At 42.2% G+C, this 25,260-nt stretch overlaps 1 protein-coding gene across 1 annotated transcript in view; it reads right to left on the bottom strand.

The window, feature by feature from the left end:
- Positions 1-18,082: 18,082 nt before the first annotated feature.
- The window catches only part of hsf2bp (heat shock transcription factor 2 binding protein), a 98,370-nt gene continuing 91,192 nt past the window's right edge, over positions 18,083-25,260 (bottom strand). The window contains exon 11 of the mRNA XM_072262174.1: positions 18,083-18,285. Coding sequence (XP_072118275.1) covers positions 18,083-18,285 — 203 coding nt within the window. The remainder of the gene's footprint in view (positions 18,286-25,260) is intronic.

Below are 25,260 nucleotides of genomic sequence, written 5' to 3' on the forward strand. Positions count from 1 at the left end.
TACATGTGCTGGAACCCATAGAAATTTTACCTGACCTCCCTGATTTGCAATTCTTGTAACTAACTGAAGGACTTCATAAAGTACATCTTGCCGACTGTTTGTGTGAAAAGACCTTAAACTTGCTAGAACCGAGGATGAATCTGAACATATCAATGCTTTGGCTTGTCTGGCTTTCTGCACCCATTGCAACGCAACCAACACTGCCAGCATCTCCACTGTAAACACCCCTAACTTATTAGATGTTCTTCTGCTGATTCCAATTTCTTTTGCTGGTATTACCACCCCAAACCCTGTCACTCCTATTTCAGGTTCCTTTGCACCATCCGTATAAATGTGGGTATAATCACTATACTTTTCCATCACATGACAGTTAAATGCATTTACCAAATCTGTTATATATCTTTCTTTCCTTTTTACCTCTAACAAATGGCAGTCTATGTCAGGCCATACAAGCTTCCATGGAGCTATAACCGGATAAACTACTGAAGGACTTATCCTCAGATCAAATACTCCACATTCTTTCGCGATATCATTCCCTACGCGACTAAAGGTATTCCTCTGAAACCTCCCATTTTCCCAGCACCCCTGCAACACTCCTTTAGTAGGGTGAGAATCATTGTGCCCCTGCAAGTTAGCCCAGTAGTTTGCCATCAGTTGCATCCTTCTTAGTTCCAAAGGCATTATTCCCATTTCTACCTGTAGGGCTGACACTGGTGACATTTTAAAAGCCCCACTGCACACTCTCAAGGCCTGAGCCTGAATCACATCTAGTTTCCTTATAACAGACCTAGCTGCTGATCCATATACTATATTTCCATAATCCAATACAGATCTTACTAAAGCCACATACATTCTCTTCAAAGCTGAACAACTTGCTCCCCATTCCCTACCAGTCAAACATCTCATCACATTTATTACTTTTTTACATTTCTCCTCAACTTTCCTGATATGGTCTGCCCATGTTAATCATGAATCAAATATAACTCCCAGAAATTTAAATGATGCAACCCTTTCTAATTCAACCCCATACATCCTTAACTTCTTCCCTACCTCAACCCTTTTCCTGGTAAAAAATACAGTTTGAGTTTTATCTACTGAAAATCTACATCCCCAATCATAACCCTACTCCACCACTTCATCAATTGCTTCTTGTAGTTTCCTGATTATATAGTCCATGTTCCTGCCTCTTTTCCACAAGGCCCCATCATCCGCAAACAGTGACCTACCTATATCCACTGGTACCTTTGTGAAGACATCATTGATCATAATGATGAAAAGTAATGGGCTAATCACACTACCTTGAGGTGTGCCATTTTCCACTATGTACTGTTTTGATAATTCTGATCCAATCCGAACTTGAATTTTTCTACCAAACAAAAAATCTTTAATCCAATTAAAAACTCTCCCACCAACCCCCATCTTGTGCAGTTTAATTAATAATCCTTCCTTCCACATCATATCATAGGCTTTTTCAATGTCAAAGAACACTGCCACTACTGACTCTCTATTTGCCTGGGCCTTCCTTATTTCAGTCTCTAACATAATCACTGAGTCCATGGAATTCCTTCCCTTTCTAAAACCACTCTGATAACTTGCCAGCATTCCCCTTTTCTCAAGCTCATATGATAACCTTTCTGTTATCATCCTTTCCATTATCTTACATATACTTGATGTTAATGCAATTGGTCTGTAGCTAGTGGGTTTTGACAGATCCTTGCCAGGCTTCCTTATTGGAATTACTACTGCTTCTTTCCATGCACTTGGTAATCTTCCCTCCTCCCACACTCTGTTATAAAAATACAGCAACTTCAAGAGCGCTCCTTCTCCTAGATTTTTTAGCATCACAGAGCATATCAGATCTTTCCCTGGGGAGGTTGGTCTCGATCTCTTTATTGCTCTCACCATTTCTGCTAATGTAAATGGATCATCAATTATATCATCTGTTCCTTCCCTCCTGCTTAACACACCTGGGTGTTGGCTCATTATTCTTTCCCTTCTTCTTCTCCCTTCTTCAGACAAATTTTCTGAACTGTGTATCAGTACAAATGACTTGGCCATGACCTCAGCCTTTTGCCTACTGGAGACTGCAGTTTCCTCCTCAGATATCATTACTGGATATTCCCATTCCCTTCTATCTCCTCCCATCCTCTTAATCATTCCCCATATCTCTCCCACAGGTGTTGTTCTTCCTACCTTGTCGCAAAAACTCCTTCAACTTGCCCTTTTAGCTTGACGTATAGTTCTTCTCACCACTGCCTGTGCTTTCTTATATTGAACCAAATGCTGCATATTATGGGTTCTTTTAACTAGCCTGAATGCTCTATTTCTGTTTTTTACAGCCTGACAACATTCCTCTGTCCACCATGGTACCAGTTTTCTATTCATCCTATTTTTACTCCTAGGTATAGATCCTTCTGCTGCCATGATAATTGCTGAAGTCACCTGACTGTTTAATTCATCTACATTTCCAGAAATATCAATCTTTGTCAACCCTTCTTCACTCAACTTCTGGAACTTACCCCAATCAGCTTTTTCAAACACCCACTTTGGGGTTCCGCCACCTGGTCTTACTTCAACTCTTTCACCCACTGAACACAAAACTGGGTAGTGATCACTGCCTACTGTTGAAGCAGTCCAAACTCCCCAGTTACTAATGCCAGCCAAGGTATTAAACACTAACGTAATATCTAACACTGACTCAGTTCCTGTTGTTATATCTATCCTTGTGCCGCTACCATCATTCATACACACCAAATCCCTTTCTTCCATCAAATCTTCAATTACCTTTCCATTTGGATCTGTAATCTGATCCCCCCATATTGTGCTATGAGCATTGAAATCTGCACACCACACTACCTTATGTCTGTTTTGTCCTTGTATCTTTAATAGGCTGTCCAAATCCAACCTTTTACAGGGATTGTAGTAGTTAATTATAACCACTCCCTCCCCCCTCTCCCACACTTCCACCACTATGTATTCCTGATCATCTCCTTTTTCCAGTACCCTATATGGTATACCTTGCTTGATTAACATAGCACAACCCCCTCCTCCCCCTAGATTTCTATCTTTCCTTATCATTGTATACCCATATACCACAAAATCTAAAGTTGGTTTCAACCAAGTTTCCTGAATACACACTACATCCGGTTTTACAACCATTTCTTTAATAAAGTGCTTGAATTCCTGGCTATTGGCCAGTAAGCTCCTTGAATTCCATTGTAAAAGAATCACCATAATTAGTATTAACCAACACATGACACTTCCTGGCTTGACTGATTACTGAGGTTCTCCCTCACTTCCTCCCATGTCAGTCCTACTAACCCTAAATGGTTTACTGCTGCTTTTACCACCAGCTGAATTTTGTCACTTTTTGATTTTGCCTCAGCAGTACTATTAATCACTCCTACAATGAATGTTACTAGAGCCTTTTTGTCTACATAAATCCTGTCATTTGTTCTTTGTTGCATCTCTCGTATCCCTATTGCTCCCTGTTCATTAGGAACATTATTCTGTTCTCTTGACATTCTTACAGCTTCTGCATAAGTGATCTTTCTTTTCACTCTTATTTCTTGAATTTTAGTCTCCCGTCTCACAACCACACACCCACTATATGCAACATTATGAGCTCCTCCACAATTGCAGCATTTTGGTTGAACTCCTGTTCCACACTTTCCATATTCATGATCACCCCCACATCTAGCACATCTCCTCTGCCTTTTACAGTTTTTAGCCACGTGTCCAAACCTTTGACAATTATAGCACCTCAGTGGCTTTGGCACATACACCCTTACTGGGTAACTCATGAAACCCAGGAACACCTTCCTTGGCACTCTTTCTTCTGCAAATTCAATCAATACTGATTCACTTTCCTTTTTCACTCCCTCCTTTGTTGTTTTCAGTCTTTGAACATTCATTACTTTCCCTCCTTTGATATTCCTCTTTATCTCCTCCATATTTATACTCATTGGTATCCCCATGATCACTCCTTTACAACTACTAATTTGTTCTCCCACCCTCCCAGTGTATCCCACCTTGCATTTTCCTATCTCTTTTAGCTTGAGTGCTTTCTCAAGTTGTTCCTCATTCGCACATCTTACCAATAAGTTGCCATCATTAAGGACTTTTGCAAATACTATTTCCCCTATCTTATTTGTCAGAGTTGTTGTTAGCACAAATGGGTTAATTTTCTTCATATGTCCCTGAGCCTTCTCATTAAACCTAATTATGACAACACCTCCTCTCTGAGCTTGTTCATCTTCCTCTCTTTCAGAGCTTTCTCCACTATCATTTCTTATTCTTTTATTCCCTTTGTCTTGGTTTTTATTCATCCAACCCCTCACTACCTCCTTATTCCCTTTATTTTTCCCTTCACAATAATCCACCTCTCCCCAGCTGCCTACCTCTGGTCCCAAGTCTCTATCCCTCTCCTTCTCCACTTTCTTTCCCTCAACCCCGCCTCTTATCTTGTCCACCATTACCGTACCCACACAACCCCCTCCCAGCAATTTCCGTTCCTTCCCCACTCTCTTTCCCTCAACAGGTTCCAAAACACACTCACGCATCAAGCAAAACACAGCCAGCTTCCAGTCAAGCCAACTCAGCCACCTCGAGTCCAGCCCAACTCCTTCTTATACTGCAAACATCATTAAAAAAACTAACAAAGACAGCAATTAATTAGCCAATCAGTTAAAACAACTGGAGCTTAAATATGCTTTGGTACATGATCCTGAAACATATAGGAGATGTATTGAAACTAAAACTAAATATGATCTTTTAACGTATCCAATTGAAAGCCAACTTTTAAAAGAAAGAAGTCAATTTTATATTCACGGAGATAAAACCGGTAAGCTACTGGCTAATCAATTGAAGCCATTTATAGCCAAGTGGCAAATTAAAGAAATACGTAAAATTAATGGGGATATGACAACTGACCACCTTGAAATTAATGACATTTTTAGGGAATTTTATTCTAAATTGTATAGTTCTGACTCTGTTAATGATAATATTGCAATGAATAATTGTTTAGATCATTTAAATATTCCTGATCTTTCGTTAGATGATCGTAGGCAATTGGATCAACCCATTCCCAGGAGGAAATTGCTCAGGCTATTTGAGCATTGCATTCTGGGAAATCCCCAGGACCCGAAGGATTCTCCGGAGAGTTTTATAAGGCGTTTTCCTCCTTGATTATACTACAGTTATGTTCTACCCTTAAAGATTCCTTTAAGGTAGGAAGACTACCGCAGTCTTTTTACAAAGCTTCCATTTTGCTCATCCTCAAAAGGAATAAGAATCCTACTGAACGTTCTTCGTACAGACCTATCTCTTTACTCAATTTTGATACTAAAATTTTATCTAAAGTGTTGGCTCGCAGACTTGAAAATATTATATCTTCTATAGTTTCAGATTATCAGACAGGATTTATTAAAAATCGCTATTCCCATTTTAATATATGCTGTTTGTTAAATGTTATGTACTCTCTATCTAAGGAAATATCGGAATGTGTGATATCTTTGGATGCGGAGAAGGCTTTCGACAGAGTTGAATGGAACTTTCTATTTACATCCTTAGAAAAATTTAATTTTGGACCTAATTTTATTCATTGGATTAAATTACTTTATTTATCTCCCTCCGCTCGGGTTCTTCCTAATTTTCAGAATTCTAAACCCTTTAAACTTCAACGTGGAACTAGACAAGGTTGCCATTTGAGCCCTCTGCTTTTTGATTTGGTATTAGAACCCTTAGCAATTGCTTTTCGAGAGTCTAAAGAGATCACTGGTATTTTACGGAGAGGTACTATTCAAAAAGTGTCACTCTATGCTGATGACTTATTGATTTTTATATCTAATGTTACAACCTCCTTCTTCTCCGTGGATTGTCACCTTGTCGTGGTGGAGAAGCTTGTGTGGTCCTGTGATCCCGAGAGCAATGCATCTGGAGCTATGCTCCTGGTAGGGTCACCCATGGCGGTAAGGTCGAGGGTGAGGTCCCTGACAAAGAACAATCCAACCAAGACCTCAACGGTGGAACAGGCGGATGAAGTTACTTTGAACTCAACGGCTGTGAAGGCGGATGAAGGCTGCAACAAATCCATCAGCTCCAATCATCGTGGTTTCCATGCCATTGGAATCAGTTGGTTGATTTGTGAAGTATCGTGTGCTTCTTGGAGTGCAACATCAAGTACATGTTAAACAAATACACGCACAGGCATCTTCACTCTGTGGGCCACTTCTTCAGAATGAAGACCATCATCCTCGACCTCGCGGGATCGCCACGACCATCGATGACTACCTCCTTACCATTTGTGTTCCATTTACTGACTAATTTTAGTCAGTTCTCAGGATATAAATTAAATTTGCAGAAGAGTGAACTGTTTCCTTTGAACAATTTAGTACCAACTGATATTAACCTTCCTTTTAAAATTCTAAGAAAACAAGTTACGTATTTAGGAGTAACAATTACTAAGAATTATAAAGATTTATTTAAGGAAATTTTTTTAAGTTTATTGAATTATGTTAAAAAAACACTTTCTAATTGGTTGCCTCTCTCTTTATCACTGATTGGCCGAATCAATTCTATTAAAATGAATATTTTACCGAAATTTATATACCTTTTCCAAGCTGTGCCTGTTTTTATTCCCAAATCTTTTTTTGACTCTTTGGATTCAATTCTTTCTTCCTATCTATGTAAGAATAAAAAACCTCGTTATAAATAAAGCTCACCTTCAAAAAACCAAACAGAACGGAGGATTTGCCTTACCCAATTTTAGGTTATATTATTGGACAGTTAATATACAAAATATTACGTTCTGGATATATTACATTAACTATGAGAATTGCCCAATATGGGTTTCTTTGGAAGTCAAATCTGTTATAAAATTTCCATTATTTCTTTACTTGGATCCTCGCATCCTTTATCTCTAACTAAACTAATTGACAATGTAGTGGTTAAACATACATTGAGGATTTGGTTACAGTTCAGAAAACATTTTGGTTTATTGAGATTCTCCCTCTCAAGTCCCATATTTTCTAATTGTTTTTTCAAACCATGTATAATTGACTCATCTTTTAAAGAATGGGACAGATTGGGTATTAAACGATTTCAAGATTAGTTTGATGGAGGGAATCTCTCTTCTTTTGTGCAACTTTCAACAAAATTTAATCTTTCCAACACTCACTTTTTTCAATACTTACAGATTAGAGATTTTTTAAGAGCTCAATTACTTACATTTCCTACAAGTCCAGACCAGAACATAATAGATACAATTTTTAATCTGAATCCCTTTGATAATGGTTCAATATCTTACATTTATGGTCTACTGTTGGGACTGAAAAAGGTCTCTTTAGATAAAATTAAAGGAGACTGGGAAAAGGATTTACAGATTTTTATATCTGAAGAGAGCTGGAAGATTATTTTAAAATTGATTAATTCTTCATCATTATGTGCTCGTCATTTTTTATTACAATTCAAAGTGGTACATAGAGTTCATATATCTAGAGATAAGCTTTCCCGTTTCTACGCAGATATTTCCCCTTACTATGATAGATGCACTAATGGAGTGGCCACAGTAATTCATATGTTTTGGACATGTCTGAGCCTTGAAAAATTCTGGAGAGATGTATTTCAAACATTTTCTGGACGTTTCAATGTCAGCTTCAAGCCCAATCGTTTGACTGCCTTGTTTGGTAATGTTGAGGATAGTACTACAAAGTTGAAGCCATCTAATTTGCGGGTATTGGCCCTTATGTCTCTTATAGCCAGGAGGGTGATCTTGCTCAAGTGGAAGGAGCCTGCCCCGCCCACTCATGTTCAATGGCTATCTGACGTTATGTTGTGCCTTGATCTAGAGAAGATTCGTTGTTCGATTTCTGATTCTAAACATGATTTTCTAATGTTATGGGGACCCTTTCTGAATTATTTTCACAATCTTTGAACTGTAATTAAAGTATGGATCTGAGCCATTATTATTATAATATCAAATGGTAAGGTATTTCTCTTTTTCCTTTTTTACCAACCAGCTCATTTTGGTAATGGGGGGGGGGAGATATTTTTAAATAAAATACGATTATTTTATTCTATTTCATTTCATAATTCAATCTTTTTTTATACATGATTGTTTTGGAATATGAGATACTGTGATCATATTACTGTGATTTAAATGTAATGTAATTCGTATTATTTACTTGTATCCTTATAAATCTTGTATTTGTATTCATGTAATCTACATAATATCAATAAAAATATTGAAAAGAACCAACTCCCAGTGACCTTCTCTCAGTATAGTCCGTCTCTGAGTCCCACCCTCCATAATGTGACCCTCCCTCAGGACCACCCCTCCCACTGTGTGACCCTCCCTCAGTACCACCCCTCCCTCAGTACCACCACCTTCCACAATGTGACCCTCTCTCAGTACCACCCCTCCCACAGTGTGACCCTCCCTCAGTACCACCCCTCCCACAGTGTGACCCTCCCTCAGTACCACCCCTCCCATGGCGTGACCCTCCCTCAGTACCACCACCTTCCATAATGTGACCCTCTCTCAGTACCACCCTCCCACAGTGTGACCCTCCCTTAGTACCACCCCTCCCACAGTGTGACCCTCCCACAATGTGACCCTCCCTCAGTACCACCCCTCCCTCAGTACCACCACCTTCCATAATGTGACCCTCTCTCAGTACCACCCTCCCTCAGTACCACCACCTTCCACAATGTGACCCTCTCTCAGTACCACCACTCCCATAATGTGACCCTCTCTCAGTACCACCCCTCCCACAGTGTGACCCTCCCTCAGTACCACCCCTCCCATGGCGTGACCCTCCCTCAGTACCACCACCTTCCATAATGTGACCCTCTCTCAGTACCACCCCTCCCATAATGTGACCTTCCCTCAGGACCACTCCTCCCACAGTGTGACCCTCCCTCAGGACCACCCTCCCACAATGTGACCCTCCTTCAGGACTGCCTCCCACAATGTGACCTTCATTCAGTACCGCCCCTCTGATAGTGTGGCAGGATCTCAGTATTGTTGTTCTGACTGTGTGGTTGTCCCTCAGTACTGCTTCTGTGAGAATGGCACTATCAGCCCATACTGCCCCGACAGTGGCATCTCCCTCAGCTCCACCCCTCCATGGTTACAGACATTACAAGATAATGAGCCGTGACATTTCCTGAATGGTGCTGAGCGTGAAGGAGCTGGGGGAAGATACCAGTGGCAAGACGGATGTTTTTCTGAAGCAGGATTTCACAGCATCCATAGTGAAGATGGGGTCTCAGAGCCACTCCCTCCAAATCTCCCTGCTGCACATTGTTATATTCTGAGAGGTTAAATGGAGTCATAGAGTACTACAGCACAGAAACAGGCCCCACAGCCCATCTCGTCCATGTCAAACTTATTCTGCCTCGTCCCCTCAACCTGTACCTGGACCAGCACTCTCCATACCTCTCCCATTCATGTATCTATCCAAATTTCTTTTAAAGTTTTGAAATTGAACCTGTACCCACCACTTCTGTTGACAGCTCATTTCACACTCTCACCACCCTGAGTGAAGAAGTTCTCCCGCACGTTCACCTTAAATATTTTACCTTTCATCCTTAACCCATGACCTCTTGTTGTGGTCTCACTCAACCTCATAGGGAAAAACCTTCACAATTTTGGTTAACTCTATCTAATCTCCCCCATTCTCTTACACTCCAGGGAATAAAGTCTTACCTATTCAACCTCAACTCCTGGCTACATCCTTGTAAATTTTCTCTGTACTCTTTCAATCTTATTTACATATTTCTTGTGGGTAGGTGACCAGAAATGTATACAATATTCTAAATTAGGCCTTACCGACGTATTATATAACTTCAACATAACATCCCATCTCCAGTACTCAGTGCTATGATTTATGAAAGCCAATGTGCCAAAAGCTCTCTTCATGACCCTGTGACACCACTTTCAAAGAATTATGCAAGAAAATACACAGTAAATGGCAGGATGCTTAAGAACATTGATGTACAGAGTGATGTTGGGGTGCATCCACAGTTCCCTTAAAGTGGCAGCACTGGTAGACAGAGTGGTAAAGAATGTGGGCAGCATGCTCGCCTCCATCAATCATGTACTCAGCACATATGAAGCTTTGGTAAGGCCACATCTGGAGTTTTGTATTCATTTCTGGTCGCCCAATGGCAGGAAGGGTGTGGAGGTTTTGGAGGGGCTTTACATTTACCTTGATTCAGATTCAGATTTATTACATATACAACATAGGTGTTCCGCAGGGATCGGTGTTGGGGCCGCTTCTTTTTACATTGTACATCAACGATTTGGATTATGGAATAGATGGCTTTGTGGCTAAGTTTGCTGACGATACGAAGATAGGTGGAGGGGCCGGTAGTGCTGAGGAAACGGAGAGTCTGCAGAGAGACTTGGATAGATTGGAAGAATGGGCAGAGAAGTGGCAAATGAAGTACAATGTTGGAAAGTGTATAGTTATGCACTTTGGCAGAAAAAATAAACGGGCAGACTATTATTTAAATAGGGAAAGAATTCAAAGTTCTGAGATGCAACGAGACCTGGGAGTCCTCGTACAGGATACCCTTAAAGTTAACCTCCAGGTTGAGTCAGTAGTGAAGAAGGCGAATGCAATGTTGGCATTCATTTCTAGAGGAATAGAGTATAGGAGCAGGGATGTGATGTTGAGGCTCTATAAGGCGCTGGTGAGACCTCACTTGGAGTACTGTGGGCAGTTTTGGTGTCCTTATTTAAGAAAGGATGTGCTGACGTTGGAGAGGGTACAGAGAAGATTCACTAGAATGATTCCAGGAATGAGAGGGTTAACATATGAGGAATGTTTGTCCGCTCTTGGACTGTATTCCTTGGAGTTTAGAAGAATGAGGGAGACCTCATAGAAACATTTCAAATGTTAAAAGGCGTGGACAGAGTGGATGTGGCAAAGTTGTTTCCCATGATGGGGGAGTCTAGTACAAGAGGGCACGAGTTAAGGATTGAAGGGCACCCTTTCAGAACAGAAATGCGAAGAAACTTTTTTAGTCAGAGGGTGGTGAATCTATGGAATTTGTTGCCACGGGCAGCAGTGGAGGCCAAGTCATTGGGTGTATTTAAGGCAGAGATTGATAGGTATCTGAGTAGCCAGGGCATCAAAGGTTATGGTGAGAAGGCAGGGGAGTGGGACTAAATAGGAGAAAATGGATCAGCTCATGATAAAATGGCAGAGCAGACTCGATGGGCCGAATGGCCTACTTCTGCTCCTTTATCTTATGGTCTTAAGTATGCAAACAACACAACCCGAAGACTGGGCAGCCTGCAAGTGTCCACACATATCACATTATGGTGCCAATGTAGCATGCCTTATAATGTTCCAATGTTCATCAGCAAAACAAGCCCTTCCCCCATATGCCTCCAACTCCATAACAGGCTGCCCCCCTAGTCTTTGTCTCTGGACATGGAGACATTGGGCCTCGCCAGTTACGGGATTTTGACCTTTGGGCCTAGACCCAAAACTCAACAAGCACAGGGCTTTGAACGCTGGGCCTTGCCCTCCTGACCCACACAGACCTCTGAGCATGGGACTGCTGCTTCCTGCGGTTACCGGCCTTCATGCCTCCTGCCTCCTGCCTGCACCCACCACTGAACTGAGACTGACTGTATTACAGCATATTAGCCAGAAGGAGAAGTTGGACTAATTTGGATTGTTTTCTCTGGGGAGTCGTAGATTGAGGGGCAACCCGGTACAACTATATAAACATCAAGGAACATAGACAGGGTAGATAGAATCTTTTTCCCAGGGTGGAAATGTCAGATACCAGAGGGCATAAGTTTAAGGTGAGAGGGAGGAAGTTTAAAGGTGACGTGTGGATTGGTTTTTTTCCACACAATGAGCAATAGGCACCTGGAACATGTTGCAAGGGGATGTGGTAGAAGCAGATACGATGGCATCGTTTAAGAGACATTTATTCAGACACGTGAACATCAGAATCAGGTTTACTATCACTGGCATGTGACGTGAAATGTGTTAACTTAGCAGCAGCAGTTCAATGCCATACATAATCTAGCAGAGAGAGAGAAAAATAATAATAATAAATAAACAAGTAAATCAATTATGTATATTGAATAGATTTTTTAAAAATGTGCAAAAACAGAAATATTGTATATTAAAAAAAGTGAGGTAGTGTCCAAAGATTCAATGTTCATTTAGGAATCGGATGGCAGAAGGAAGAAGCTGTTCTTGAATCACTGAGTTTGTGCCTTCAGGCTTCTGTACCTCCTACCTGATGGTAACAGTGAGAAAAGGGCATGCCCTGGGTGCTGGAGGTCCTTAATAATGGACACTGCCTTTCTGAGACAACAGTCCCTAAAGATGTCCTTGGTACTTTGTAGGCTAGTGCCCAAGATGGAGCTGACTAGATTTACAACCTTCTGCAGCTTCTTTCAGTCCTGTGCAGTAGCCCCTCATACTAGACAGTGATGCAGCCTGTCAGAATTGTGGGGGCCCTAGCAGAAATATTTAAAATGTCGCTGTCTACTGGAGGATTGGAGAGTGGCTCATGTTGTTCCGTTGTTTAAAAAAGGATCGAAAAGTAATCCGGGAAATTACAGGCCGGTGAGTTTAACGTCAGTAGTAGGTAAGTTATTGGAGGGAGTACTAAGAGACAGAATCTACAAGCATTTGGATAGACAGGGGCTTATTAGGGAGAGTCAACATGGCTTTGTGCGTGGTAGGTCATGTTTGACCAATCTGTTGGAGTTTTTCGAGGAGGTTACCAGGAAAGTGGATGAAGGGAAGGCAGTGGATATTGTCTACATGGACTTCAGTAAGGCCTTTGACAAGGTCCCGCATGGGAGGTTAGTTAGGAAAATTCAGTCGCTAGGTATACATGGAGAGGTGGTAAATTGGATTAGACATTGGCTCGATGGAAGAAGCCAGAGAGTGGTGGTAGAGAATTGCTTCTCTGAGTGGAGGCCTGTGACTAGTGGTGTGCCACAGGGATCAGTGCTGGGTCCATTGTTATTTGTCATCTATATCAATGATCTGGATGATAATGTGGTAAATCGGATCAGCAAGTTTGCTGATGATACAAAGATTGGAGGTGTAGTAGACAGTGAGGAAGGTTTTCAGAGCCTGCAGAGGGACTTGGACCAGCTAGAAAAATGGGCTGAAAAATGGCAGATGGAGTTTAATACTGACAAGTGTGAGGTATTGCACGTTGGAAGGACAAACCAACGTAGAACATACAGGGTTAATGGTAAGGCACTGAGGAGTGCAGTGGAACAGAGGGATCTGGGAATACAGATACAAAATTCCCTAAAAGTGTCGTCACAGGTAGATAGGGTCGTAAAGAGAGCTTTTGGTACATTGGCCTTTATTAATCAAAGTATTGAGTATAAGAGCTGGAATATTATGATGAGGTTGTATAAGGCATTGGTGAGGCCGAATCTGGAGTATTGTGTTCAGTTTTGGTCACCAAATTACAGGAAGGATATAAATAAGGTTGAAAGAGTGCAGAGAAGGTTTACAAGGATGTTGCCGGGACTTGAGAAACTCAGTTACAGAGAAAGGTTGAATAGGTTAGGACTTTATTCCCTGGAGCATAGAAGAATGATGGGAGATTTGATAGAGGTATATAAAATTATGATGGGTATAGATAGAGTGAATGCAAGCAGGCTTTTTCCACTGAGGCAAGGGGAGAAAAAAACCAGAGGACATGGGTTAAGGGTGAGGGGGGAGAAGTTTAAAGGGAACATTAGGGGGGGCTTCTTCACACAGAGAGTGGTGGGAGTATGGAATGAACTGCCAGACAAGGTGGTAAATGTGGGTTCTTTTTTAACATTTAAGAATAAATTGGACAGATACATGGATGGGAGGTGTATGGAGGGATATGGTCCGTGTGCTGGTCAGTGGGACTAGGCAGAAAATGGTTCGGCACAGCCAAGAAGGGCCAAAGGGCCTGTTTATGTGCTGTAGTTTCTATGGTTCTATGGTAATGCTGTCCATGGTACAACTATAGAAGTTTTTGAGTGTATTTGTTGACATATTAAATCTCTTCAAACTCCGAATAAAGTATAGCCGCTGTCTTACCTTCTTTATGACTACATCAATATGTTGGTACCAGGTTAGATCCTCAGAGATCTTGACGCCCAGGAACTTGAAGCTGTTCACTCTCTCCACTTCTGATCCCTCTATGAGGATTGGTATGTGTTCCTTCATCCTACCCTTCCTGAAGTCCATAATCAGCTCTTTCGTCTTACTGACATTGAGTGCCAGGTTGTTGCTGCGGCACCACTCCATTAGTTGGCATATCTCACTCCTGTACGCCCTCTCGTCACCACCTGAGATTCTACCATCAATGGTTGTATCGTCAGCAAATTTGTAGATGGTGTTTGAGCTATGCCTAGCCACACAGACATGTGTATATAGAGAGTAGAGCAGTGGGCTAAGCACACACCCCAGAGGTGCGCCAGTGTTGATTGTCAGCGAGGAGGATATGTTACCACCAATCCTCACGGTCTGTGGTCTTCTGGTTAGGAAGTCGAGGATCCAATTACAGAGGGAGGTACATGCTGGGAATGGAGGGATATGAATCACATGCAGGAAAATGGAGTTAAAAACGTAAACACGGGGAATTCTGCAGATGCTGGAAATTCAAGCAACACACATCAAAGTTGCTGGTGAACGCAGCAGGCCAGGCAGCATCTCTAGGAAGAGGTACAGTTGACGTTTCAGGCCGAGACCCTTCGTCAGGACTAACTGAAGGAAGAGCTAGTAAGAGATTTGGAAGTGGGAGGGGGAGGGAGAGATCCAAAATGATAGGAGAAGACAGGAGAGGGAGGGATGGAGCCAAGAGCTGGATAGGTGATTGGCAAAGGGGATATGAGAGGATCATGGGACAGGAGGTCCGGGGAGAAGGAAAAGGGGGAGGGGGGGGAACACAGAGGATGGGCAAAGGATATAGACAGAGGTAGAAAAAGAAGAGAGAGAGAAAGAATGTGTGTGTATATAAATAAAGAACGGATGGGGTACAAGGGGCAGGTGGGGCATTAGCGGAAGTTAGAGAAGTCAATGTTCATGCCATCAGGTTGGAGGCTACCCAGACAGAATATAAGGCGTTGTTCCTCCAACCTGAGTGTGGCTTCATCTTGACAGTAGAGGAGGTCGTGGACAAACATATCAGAATGGGAATGGGATGTGGAATTAAAATGTGTGGCCACTGGGAGATCCTGCTTTCTCTGGCGGATAGAGCATAGGTGTTCAGCAAAACGATCTCCCAGTCTGCGTCGGGTCTCACCAACATATATAGAAGATGGAGTTAGTTTAATTTGGCATTATGTTTGATACAGGGGCTGTTGCTGTGCTGTTCTGTTTATTAATTTAGAGATACAGCACAGAACAAGACCTTCCAGCACACTGAGCTTCACTGCCCAGCAACCTGCACCTTTAACCCTATTCCAATTAACCCACTAACTGGTACACCTTCGGACTGTCAGAGGTCACGAGGAAACCCCTTACAGATGGGTCCAGAATTCTGTATCTCCAATGCCCTGAGCTGTAATAGCATCTTTGTATAACATAGTGCACTTATAGAAGGTCCATGCTAAGCTGCTACATAAGAAATTAAAGAAAGTTCTAACATGTTATTGGGAAATGCACTGGTATACAATGAAGGACAGAAAACTAAGAAAAGATTTTTTCCATTTCCATTCTATAGCAGTTTTGTATTTTGTATTTTGCAAATTTGGGGATGACACCAAGATTGGGGATGGTGAACAGTGAGGAAGACTGCCAAAGCTAGGAGCGTGACCTGGACCAGCCGGGAAAATGGGCTGAAAAATGGGAGTTGGAATATAATGCAGACAAGTGTGAAGTGTTGCATTTCAGTAGGGCCAGCCAAGGTAGATCTTACACAATGAGCAGCAGGGCACTGTGGAATGTGATCCGGGAATACAGGTCTATAATTCATTGAAAGTGGTGCCATAGGTAGATAGGGTTGTAAAGAGAGCTTTTGGCATATTGGCCTTCAGAAATCAAAGTACTGATATTATGCTGAAGTTGTATAGGATGTTGGTGAGGTCTAATTTGAAGTATTGTGTGTAGTTCTGGTCACCTACCTGCAGTAAATATATCAATAAGATTGAAAGCATGCAGAGAAAATTTAGAAGGAGGTTGCCAGGATTTGATGACTTGAGTTATAGGGAATGGTCAAATAGGTTCGGACTTCATTCCCAGGAACATAGAAAATCGAAGGGAGATTTGACAAAGGTATACAAAATTATGAGAGATATAGATAGGGTAAATGCAAGCAAGCTTTTTCCACTGAAGTTGAGTGGGACTAGAACTGGAGGTCATAGGTTAAGGATAAAAAGGGAACTTCTTCATTCAAGAGGGTGGTGAGGGTATGGAACAAGCTGCCAGTGGAAGTGGAGAAATCTGGATAAGTACATGGATGGGAGGGGTATGAACTACAGTCCAGGTGCAGGGCAATGGGACTAGGCAGAATAACAGTTCAACCAAGAACTTTTTTCTGTGCTTTAGTGGTCCATGACATGTGAAGTTATCAGATATCCTCTTTCCTCTTAGTCACTTGAATCTACCTTTTGTCTATTTAGGGTGCTTTGTGACTCTATAAGCTGCCGTGAAATGGTCTGCCTACCGCTTGAAGGATCTGGTGAAAGTTTAGAGGCAGCGGATTGTGGTAGTGGGGCTCCTGACCCTCTGCTCTACATTCTATCAACACTATAGGTACCACTGTTGAAAGGAATGGTTAATAAATATGGATTCAGATTTAGTGGCACCTAGAGGAACTCCCACTTCCTGATGGGTAAATATGTGAACTAATGTATAAATGCATTCTGAAACACACTATAGGCTGCTAGGAAGAGTATTAGACTAAGGGCAGGAGTTGGTGGGTAAGTTATTCCAACAGGCCAGTGACTGAATGGGTAGAATCATCCAGTGCTACATCAAATGATGCAGAACTCTGGAACCACACAGCTTCTAACCCTGTGTCTCCAATGGCACAAATCCTTCTGATGTTTTGTCACCCAAACACGAGGAATTCTGAAGATGCTGGAAATTCAAGCAACACACATCAAAGTAGCTGGTGAACGCAGCAGGCCAGGCAGCATCTCTAGGAAGAGGTACAGTCGACGTTTCAGGCCGAGACCCTTCGTCAGGACTTCGTTTAGTTAGTCCTGACAAAGGGTCTCGGCCTGAAATGTCGACAGTACCTCTTCCTAGAGATGCTGCCTGGCCTGCTGCGTTCACCAGCAACTTTGATGAAGTTTTGTCAGTTGCTGGGACCAACATTCCGGCCTGACTTTTATCCAGAGCGAGTACTTGAGCATCAATTGGAGATTGAGATCGAATTAAAAAACTATTTCAAACTTTTATTAAACAAACAGAAACCAAAAATCTATAATTACTTCAGTAGGAACCACACAAATGTAACCACAATTAATTCTGAAAGGGGAATTACAAAACTGATGTGCTACACATCAGCTAGCTACACCCGTAGTGAAAGATACATTCAGAAGAATGAGGGGCTTCATACACATCCCTGCTACTGTAAAACTTCAACTCATCACAGACAAGCAGAAAGCTGAAGACCAAACACTGCAGTGGATGATACAGAGTCCAAATGGACAGTTGTACTGTTTGAGTATGTCATTCACTGGGATGGAAATTTCTTTGTTATCAGAGCACAATTGTACAGGTCAAACATACATTTGTTACTCTGCATGTCTCTCATCTTCACAAACAATGCAGTTTATATATTCCTGTACCTCAGAAATGCCATTACAGAGTAGAAACCACTGATCCAGTGATTACTGAACATGTGATTCAGGACAGGAACTGTTAGGAATCTAAAGGAACCACTCTTGTAATCCAAGACCGCATTGCATGACTGGGGAATTGTTATTTAGGCTACGCAATATGACATCTACTCATGACACCATTACCTAATTTTGCATCCTGTCAAATGAAACTCAGGTGCACTCTTCTTGTCTCACGTACACAAAATAACATGTTCAAACACAAATAAATTCTGCAACAAAATCCACTAGTAGAAGAAAGACCATCCGTACTTAAAAGTTAAGCATCTTCATGTCTTCAAGAAGTTCACTTGCTATGCTGCGGAGATTGGGGTTACGGTTATTGGTAAGTTCTCGAATGCGGTGCTGCGGTAGTGATTGATGAATCTGGGCTTTCACTTTGGAGAAAATTTCTGGCTCAAGGATCAGAGATTGAATGAGGCGCAGAACTTGAAGGCAGACCTCTGCATCTGGATCTAATAAACAGTGGGGTGGTTACTACATCACATACTGCACTACAGTAACATCACAGCAAATACTGAAGAAAGTTAAAACAAGCCAATAAAATTTGCATCAGTAACATTGGCCACAAAACTGATCAACTATTGCTTAAGCTCAAGATTGTCAATATTAGCTGGAGAAATCTGGTATTACCCCATTTAATCTATGTGTGACTCCAGACCCTAACAATGTTAGATTAATTGTCCTCTGGTACAAACAAGAAAGCTCAGCACCTAAAACATCACCGAGCAAAGATGCCAAGAAGGAAACCTGCCAACATAAGGAATGATGGCAATTTCATCAGTGACTGGCTGTGTAAGCTCTCAGTCTGGACACAAGGAGTAAATTTGGAACTTACGGATGCATTTTAGGTGTGTGGAGAAAGTTTTGGTTTCAGGATAAAGTTCAGGACTGCCAGACCAACAGAAGGGAAGAGTGGTGGTGGGGAGAAGAGGCACGCTGTGTTAATAGGGGATTTGTTAGTTAGGGGAGCTGACACGAGGTTCTGTGGGTGAGAACGAGATTCCCAGATGGTATGTTGCCTCCTGGGTGCCAGGATCAAGTCCTCAGCATTCTTAAGTGTGAGCCAGAAGTCGCGGTCCATGAAGGTACCAATGACATGGGTAGGATGAGTGACGAGGTTCTGCATAGGGAAATCAGGGGGTTAGATGCTAATTAAAAGGTAGGACCTCCATGGTTGTGATCTCAGGAATGCTACCAGTGCCACGTGCTAGTGAAGCCAGAACTAGGAAGGTTATACAGTTTAATATGTGACTAAGGAGTTGGTGTAGGAGGGAGGGGATAAGATTTGACTCTCTTCCAGGGAAGGTGGGACCTGTACAGAAGGGATGCTTTGCACCTGAACTAGAGGGGCTTTACGTTAATGGGGTTTAAACGAGAGTTGCAGGTGGACGGGAACCAGAGTTCCTGAACAGTTAGTGGAGAGGTTGTGGAGGCAGATTTTGATAAGATCTTAGACAAAGTTAGAAATCAAAAGGTTGAGCATGGTGCGACTAGTATAAGCTGCTTATATTTCAGTGCAAGAAGTATCGTAGGAAAGGCAGATGACAGTGCTGAAGATGAGGTACCTGGTTTATAAACAGAGGCAACGTGCAGTGAGGAAAGGCTGTTGATAGGGCAAAATTGCAGTCAACAGGATGAGTTGCAACGTAAAAGGTGGACAAAATAGAAAATGGTGAATACAGGACTGAAAGTATTATATTTGATAGACAGATATACTTTATCTGTGACTTTAAACTAGAATGGTTGGGGGGTGGGAATCAAATTAAAGAGGCTAGGCGAGAGGAGGTTAGTTCACAACAGGGGAATGGGAACAAGTGCAGAGAGGCAGATGTGTGTAAAGTGAGGGTAGAAGCAAGAAGTAGTAAGGTGAAAAGTAAAAGTGGCAGGCCGACAAATCCAGGGCAAGCATCAAAAAGGGCCACTTTTCAACATAATGGTATAAGGGCTAAGAGAGTTGTAAAAGCGAGCCTGAAGGCTTTGTGTGTCAATGCCAGGAGCATTCGTAACAAGGTGGATGAATTAAAAGTGCAGATTGTTATTAATGAATATGATATAGTTGGGATCACAGAGACATGGCTCCAGGGTGACCAAGGATGGGAGCTCAACATTCAGGGCTATTCAATATTCAGGAGGGATAGACATGAAAGAAAAGGAGGTGGGGTGGCGTTGCTGGTTAGAGAGGAGATTAACGCAATAGAAAGGAAGGACATAAGTCGGGAGGATGTGGAATCGATATGGGTGGAGCTGCATAACACTAAGGGGCAGAAAACACTGGTGGGAGTTGTGTACAGGCCACCTGACAGTAGTAGTGAGGTTGGGGATGGTATTAAACAGGAAATTAGAAATGTGTGCAATAAAGGAACAGCAGTTATAATGGGTGACTTCAATCGATATGTAGATTGGCTGAACCAAATTGGTAAGGGTGCTGAGGAAGAGGATTTCTTGGAATGTATGCGGGATGGTTTTTTGAACCAACATGTCGAGGAACCAACTAGAGAGCAGGCTATTCTAGACTGGGTATTGAGCAATGAGGAAGGGTTAATTAGCAATCTTGTCGTGAGAGGCCCCTTGGGTAAGAGTGACCATAATATAGTGGAATTCTTCATTAAGATGGGGAGTGACATAGTTAATTCAGAAACAAAGGTTCTGAACATAAAGAAGGGTAACTTTGAAGGTATGAGGCGTGAATTAGCTAAGATAGACTGGCAAATGACACTTAAAGGGTTGACGGTGGATATGCAATGGCAAGCATTTAAAGATCGCATGGATGAACTACAACAATTGTTCATCCCAGTTTGGCAAAAGAATAAATCAAGGAAGGTAGTGCACCCGTGGCTGACAAGGGAAATTAGGGATAGTATCAATTCCAAAGAAGAAGCATACAAATTAGCCAGAAAAAGTGGCTCACCTGAGGACTGGGAGAAATTTAGAGTTCAGCAGAGGAGGACAAAGGGCTTAATTAGCAAGGGGAAAAAAGATTATGAGAGAAAACTGGCAGGGAACATAAAAACTGACAGTAAAAGCTTTTATAGATATGTGAAAAGAAAAAGATTGGTTAAGGCAAATGTAGGTCCCCTACAGACAGAAACAGGTGAATTGATTATGGGGAGCAAGGACATGGTAGACCAATTGAATAACTACTTTGGTTCTGTCTTCGCTAAGGAGGACATAAATAATCTTCTGGAAATAGTAGGGGACAGAGGGTCCAGTGAGATGGAGGAACTGAGGGAAATACATGTTAGTAGGGAAGTGGTGTTAGGTAAATTGAAGGGATTAAAGGCAGATAAATCCCCAGGGCCAGATGGTCTGCATCCCAGAGTGCTTAAGGAAGTAGCCCAAGAAATAGTGGATGCATTAGTGATAATTTTTCAAAACTCTTTAGATTCTGCACTAGTTCCTGAGGATTGGAGGGTGGCTAATGTAACCCCACTTTTTAAAAAAGGAGGGAGAGAGAAACCAGGGAATTATAGACCGGTTAGCCTAACATCGCTGGTGGGGAAACTGCTAGAGTCAGTTATCAAAGGTGTGATAACAGCACATTTGGAAAGTGGTGAAATCATCGGACAAAGTCAGCATGGATTTATGAAAGGAAAATCATGTCTGACGAATCTCATAGAATTTTTTGAGGATGTAACTAGTAGAGTGGATAGGGGAGAACCAGTGGATGTGGTATATTTGGATTTTCAAAAGGCTTTTGACAAGGTCCCACACAGGAGATTAGTGTGCAAACTTAAAGCACACGGTATTGGGGGTAAGGTATTGATGTGGATAGGGAATTGGTTGGCAGACAGGAAACAAAGAGTGGAAATAAACGGGACCTTTTCAGAATGGCAGGCAGTGACTAGTTGGGTACTGCAAGGCTCAGTGCTGGGACCCCAGTTGTTTACAATATATATATTAATGACTTGGATGAGGGAATTAAATGCAGCATCTCCAAGTTTGCGGATGACACGAAGCTGGGCGGCAGTGTTAGCTGTCAGGAGGATGCTAAGAGGATGCAGGGTGACTTGGATAGGTTCGGTGAGTGGGCAAATTCATGGCAGATGCAATTTAATGTGGATAAATGTGAAGTTATCCACTTTGGTGGCAAAACTAGGAAAACAGATTATTATCTGAATGGTGGCCAATTAGGAAAAGGGGAGGTGCAACGAGACCCGGGTGTCATTATACACCAGTCATTGAAAGTGGGCATGCAGGTACAGCAGGCGGTGAAAAAGACAAATGGTATGCTGGCATTTATAGCAAGAGGATGCGAGTACAGGAGCAGGGAGGTACTACTGCAGTTGTACAAGGCCTTGGTGAGACCACACCTGGAGTATTGTGTGCAGTTTTGGTCCCCTAATCTGAGGAAAGACATCCTTGCCATAGAGGGAGTACAAAGAAGGTTCACCAGATTGATTCCTGGGATGGCAGGAGTTTCATATGATGAAAGACTGGATGAACTAGGCTTATACTCGTTGGAATTTAGAAGATTGAGGGGGGATCTGATTGAAACGTATAAAATCCTAAAGGGATTGGACAGGCTAGATGCAGGAAGATTGTTCCCGATGTTGGGGAAGTCCAGAACGAGGGGTCACAGTTTGAGGATAAAGGGGAAGCCTTTTAGGACCGAGATTAGGAAAAACTTCTTCACATAGAGAGTGGTGAATCTGTGGAATTCTCTGCCACAGGAAACAGTTGAGGCCAGTTCATTGGCTATATTTAAGTTAGATATGGCCCTTGTGGCTACGGGGGTCAGGGGGTATGAAGGGAAGGCTGGGGCGGGGTTCTGAGTTGGATGATCAGCCATGATCATAATAAATGGCGGTGCAGGCTCGAAGGGCCGAATGGCCTACTCCTGCACCTATTTTCTATGTTTCTATTGATCCCGAGGGAAATTGGGTTTCGTTACAGCCGCACCAACCAAGAATAGAGCTAAATATATCAATACAAAAACCACAAACAATCAAACAACAAAATGCAAACTATGCCAGATGGAAAATAAGTCCAGGACCAGTCTATTGGCTCAGGGTGTCTGACCCTTGAATGTGCATAGTATACAGAATAAGGTCGATGAACTTGTAGCACAGTTACAGATTTGCATGTTTGATGTTGTAGGCATCACTGAATCATGGCTGAAAGAAAATTATACGTAACTGGGAACTTCATATCAAAGGATACACATTGTATCGAAAAGACATGCAGGAAGGCAGCAGAGATGGTGTTGCTCTTGGTAAAAAAAAACGAAATCAAATAATTAGAAAAAGGTGACATAGGGTCAGAAGGTGTTGAAACTTTGTGGATAGAGCTAAGGAACTGCAAGGGTTAAGAGATCCTGATGAGAGTTATATACAGACCCCAATCAGTAGTAAGGATGTGGTCTACAAGTTACAAGGGGAGAAAGAAAATGCATACCGAAACAGCAATGTTACAATAGTGATGGGGGATTTCAATATGCAGGCAGATTGGGAAAATCAGGTTGGTGGGGATGTTCTAAAGTGCCTACGAATAGCTTTTTAGTGCAGTTTGTGGTTGAGCCCACTACGGCATCAGCTATTCTGAATTGGGTGTTGTGCAATGAACTGGAATTGACTACAGATCTTAAGGTCAAAGAACCTTGAGGGGCAAGTGACCGTAATATGATCAAATTGGCCCTGAAAATTAGAGGAGAAGATAAAGTCAAATGTATCAGTATTACAGTGGAGTGAATGGTAAAGAACACTGGCAAGGATGATGGCAGAACAGCAGTGGCTGGATTTCTGGAAGCAATTCAGAAGGCAAAGGATATATACAGCCCAAAGAGGAAGAAGTATTCTAAAGGCAAGATGACATAATCATAGCTAACAAGAGAAGTCAAAGCCAACATAAAAGCCAAAGAGAAGGTGTATATTAGATCTAAAATTAGCGGGAAGTTAGTGGATTGGGAAGCTTTTAAGTACCATAAGACGTAGGAGCAGAATGAGGCCATTTGGCCCATTGAACCTACTCCACCATTCAATCACGGCTGATCCTTTCTTCCCCTCCTCAGCCTCACTCCCCGCCCTTCTCCCCATAACCTTTGATACCGTAGCCAATCAAGAACCTATCAATCTCCACCTTAAATCCACCCAACGACCCGGCCTCCACAGCTGCTTGTTGGAACAAATTCCACAAATTCACCACCCTCTGGCTAAAGAAATTTCCCCACATCTCTGTTTTAAATGAATGCCCCTCTAAATGGAAACTGTGCCCTCTTGTCCTAGTCTCCCCCACCATGGGAAACACCCTATCCATAACTACTCTGTCTAGGCCTTTCAACATTCAGAAGGTTTCAATGATATCCCCCTCATCCTTCTAAGTTTCAGTGAGTACTGGCCCAGAGGCATCAAACGTTCCTCATATGATGCACTTTCATTTCCAGAATCATCCTTGTGAACCTCCTCTGAACCCTCTCTAATGCAGGCACATCTTTTCTTTGATAAGAAGCCCAAAACTGTTCACAATACCAAGGTGAGGCCTCAGCAGTGCCTTATAAAGCCTCAGCTTCACATCCATAAGACTGTAAGACATAGAAGCAGAATTAGGCCATTCAGCCCATCGAGTCTACTCCGCTATTCCATCATGGCTGATCCCACATCCCACTCAAACCCATATTCCTGGCTTCTCGTCATGTCCTTTGATGCCCTGACTGATCAAGAAACTATCAACTTTCACCTTAAATATATCCACGGACTTGGCCTCCACCGCAGTCTGTGGCAGAGCATTCCACAGATTCACTACTCTCTGGCTAAAAAAATTCCTCCTTACCTGTGTTCTAAAGGGTCGTCCCTCAATTTTGAGAATGTGCCCTCTAGTTCTGGATACCCCCACCACAGGAAACAACCTAACCACCGCCACCTTATCTAGTCGTTCCAACATCCGGTAAGTTTCAAAGAGATCCTCCCACATTCTTCTAAATTCCAGTGAGTACAGGCCCAAAGCTGGCAAATGCTCCATATGTTAACCCCTTCATTCCTAGAATCATCCTTGTGAACCTTCTCTGGACTCTCTCCAATGACAATACAACCTTTCTGAGATATGGGCCCCAAAGCTGTTGACAATACTCTTAAATGCGGCCTGACTTCTGTCTTATAAAGACTCAGCATTATCTCCTTGCTTTTACAGTCTATTCTCCCTGAAATAAACGCCAACATTTCATTTGCCTTTACTACAGATTCAACCTGTAAATTAACCTTCTAGGAGTCTTGCACAAGGACTCCCAAGTCCCCGATGTTTGAACCTTCTCCCCATTTTGATAATAATCTGCACTATTGATATACTGTATACATCCCAAAGAGGAAAAAGTATTTTAAAGGCAAGATGACACAACTGTGGCTAACAAGAGAAGACAAAATCAACATAAAAGCCAAAGAGAGGGCATATAATAGAGCAAAAATTAATGGCAAGATAGAGGATTGGGAATCAATTAA

This window comes from Mobula birostris, chromosome 6, assembly GCF_030028105.1.
Source record: "Mobula birostris isolate sMobBir1 chromosome 6, sMobBir1.hap1, whole genome shotgun sequence".
Taxonomy (NCBI): domain Eukaryota; kingdom Metazoa; phylum Chordata; class Chondrichthyes; order Myliobatiformes; family Myliobatidae; genus Mobula; species Mobula birostris.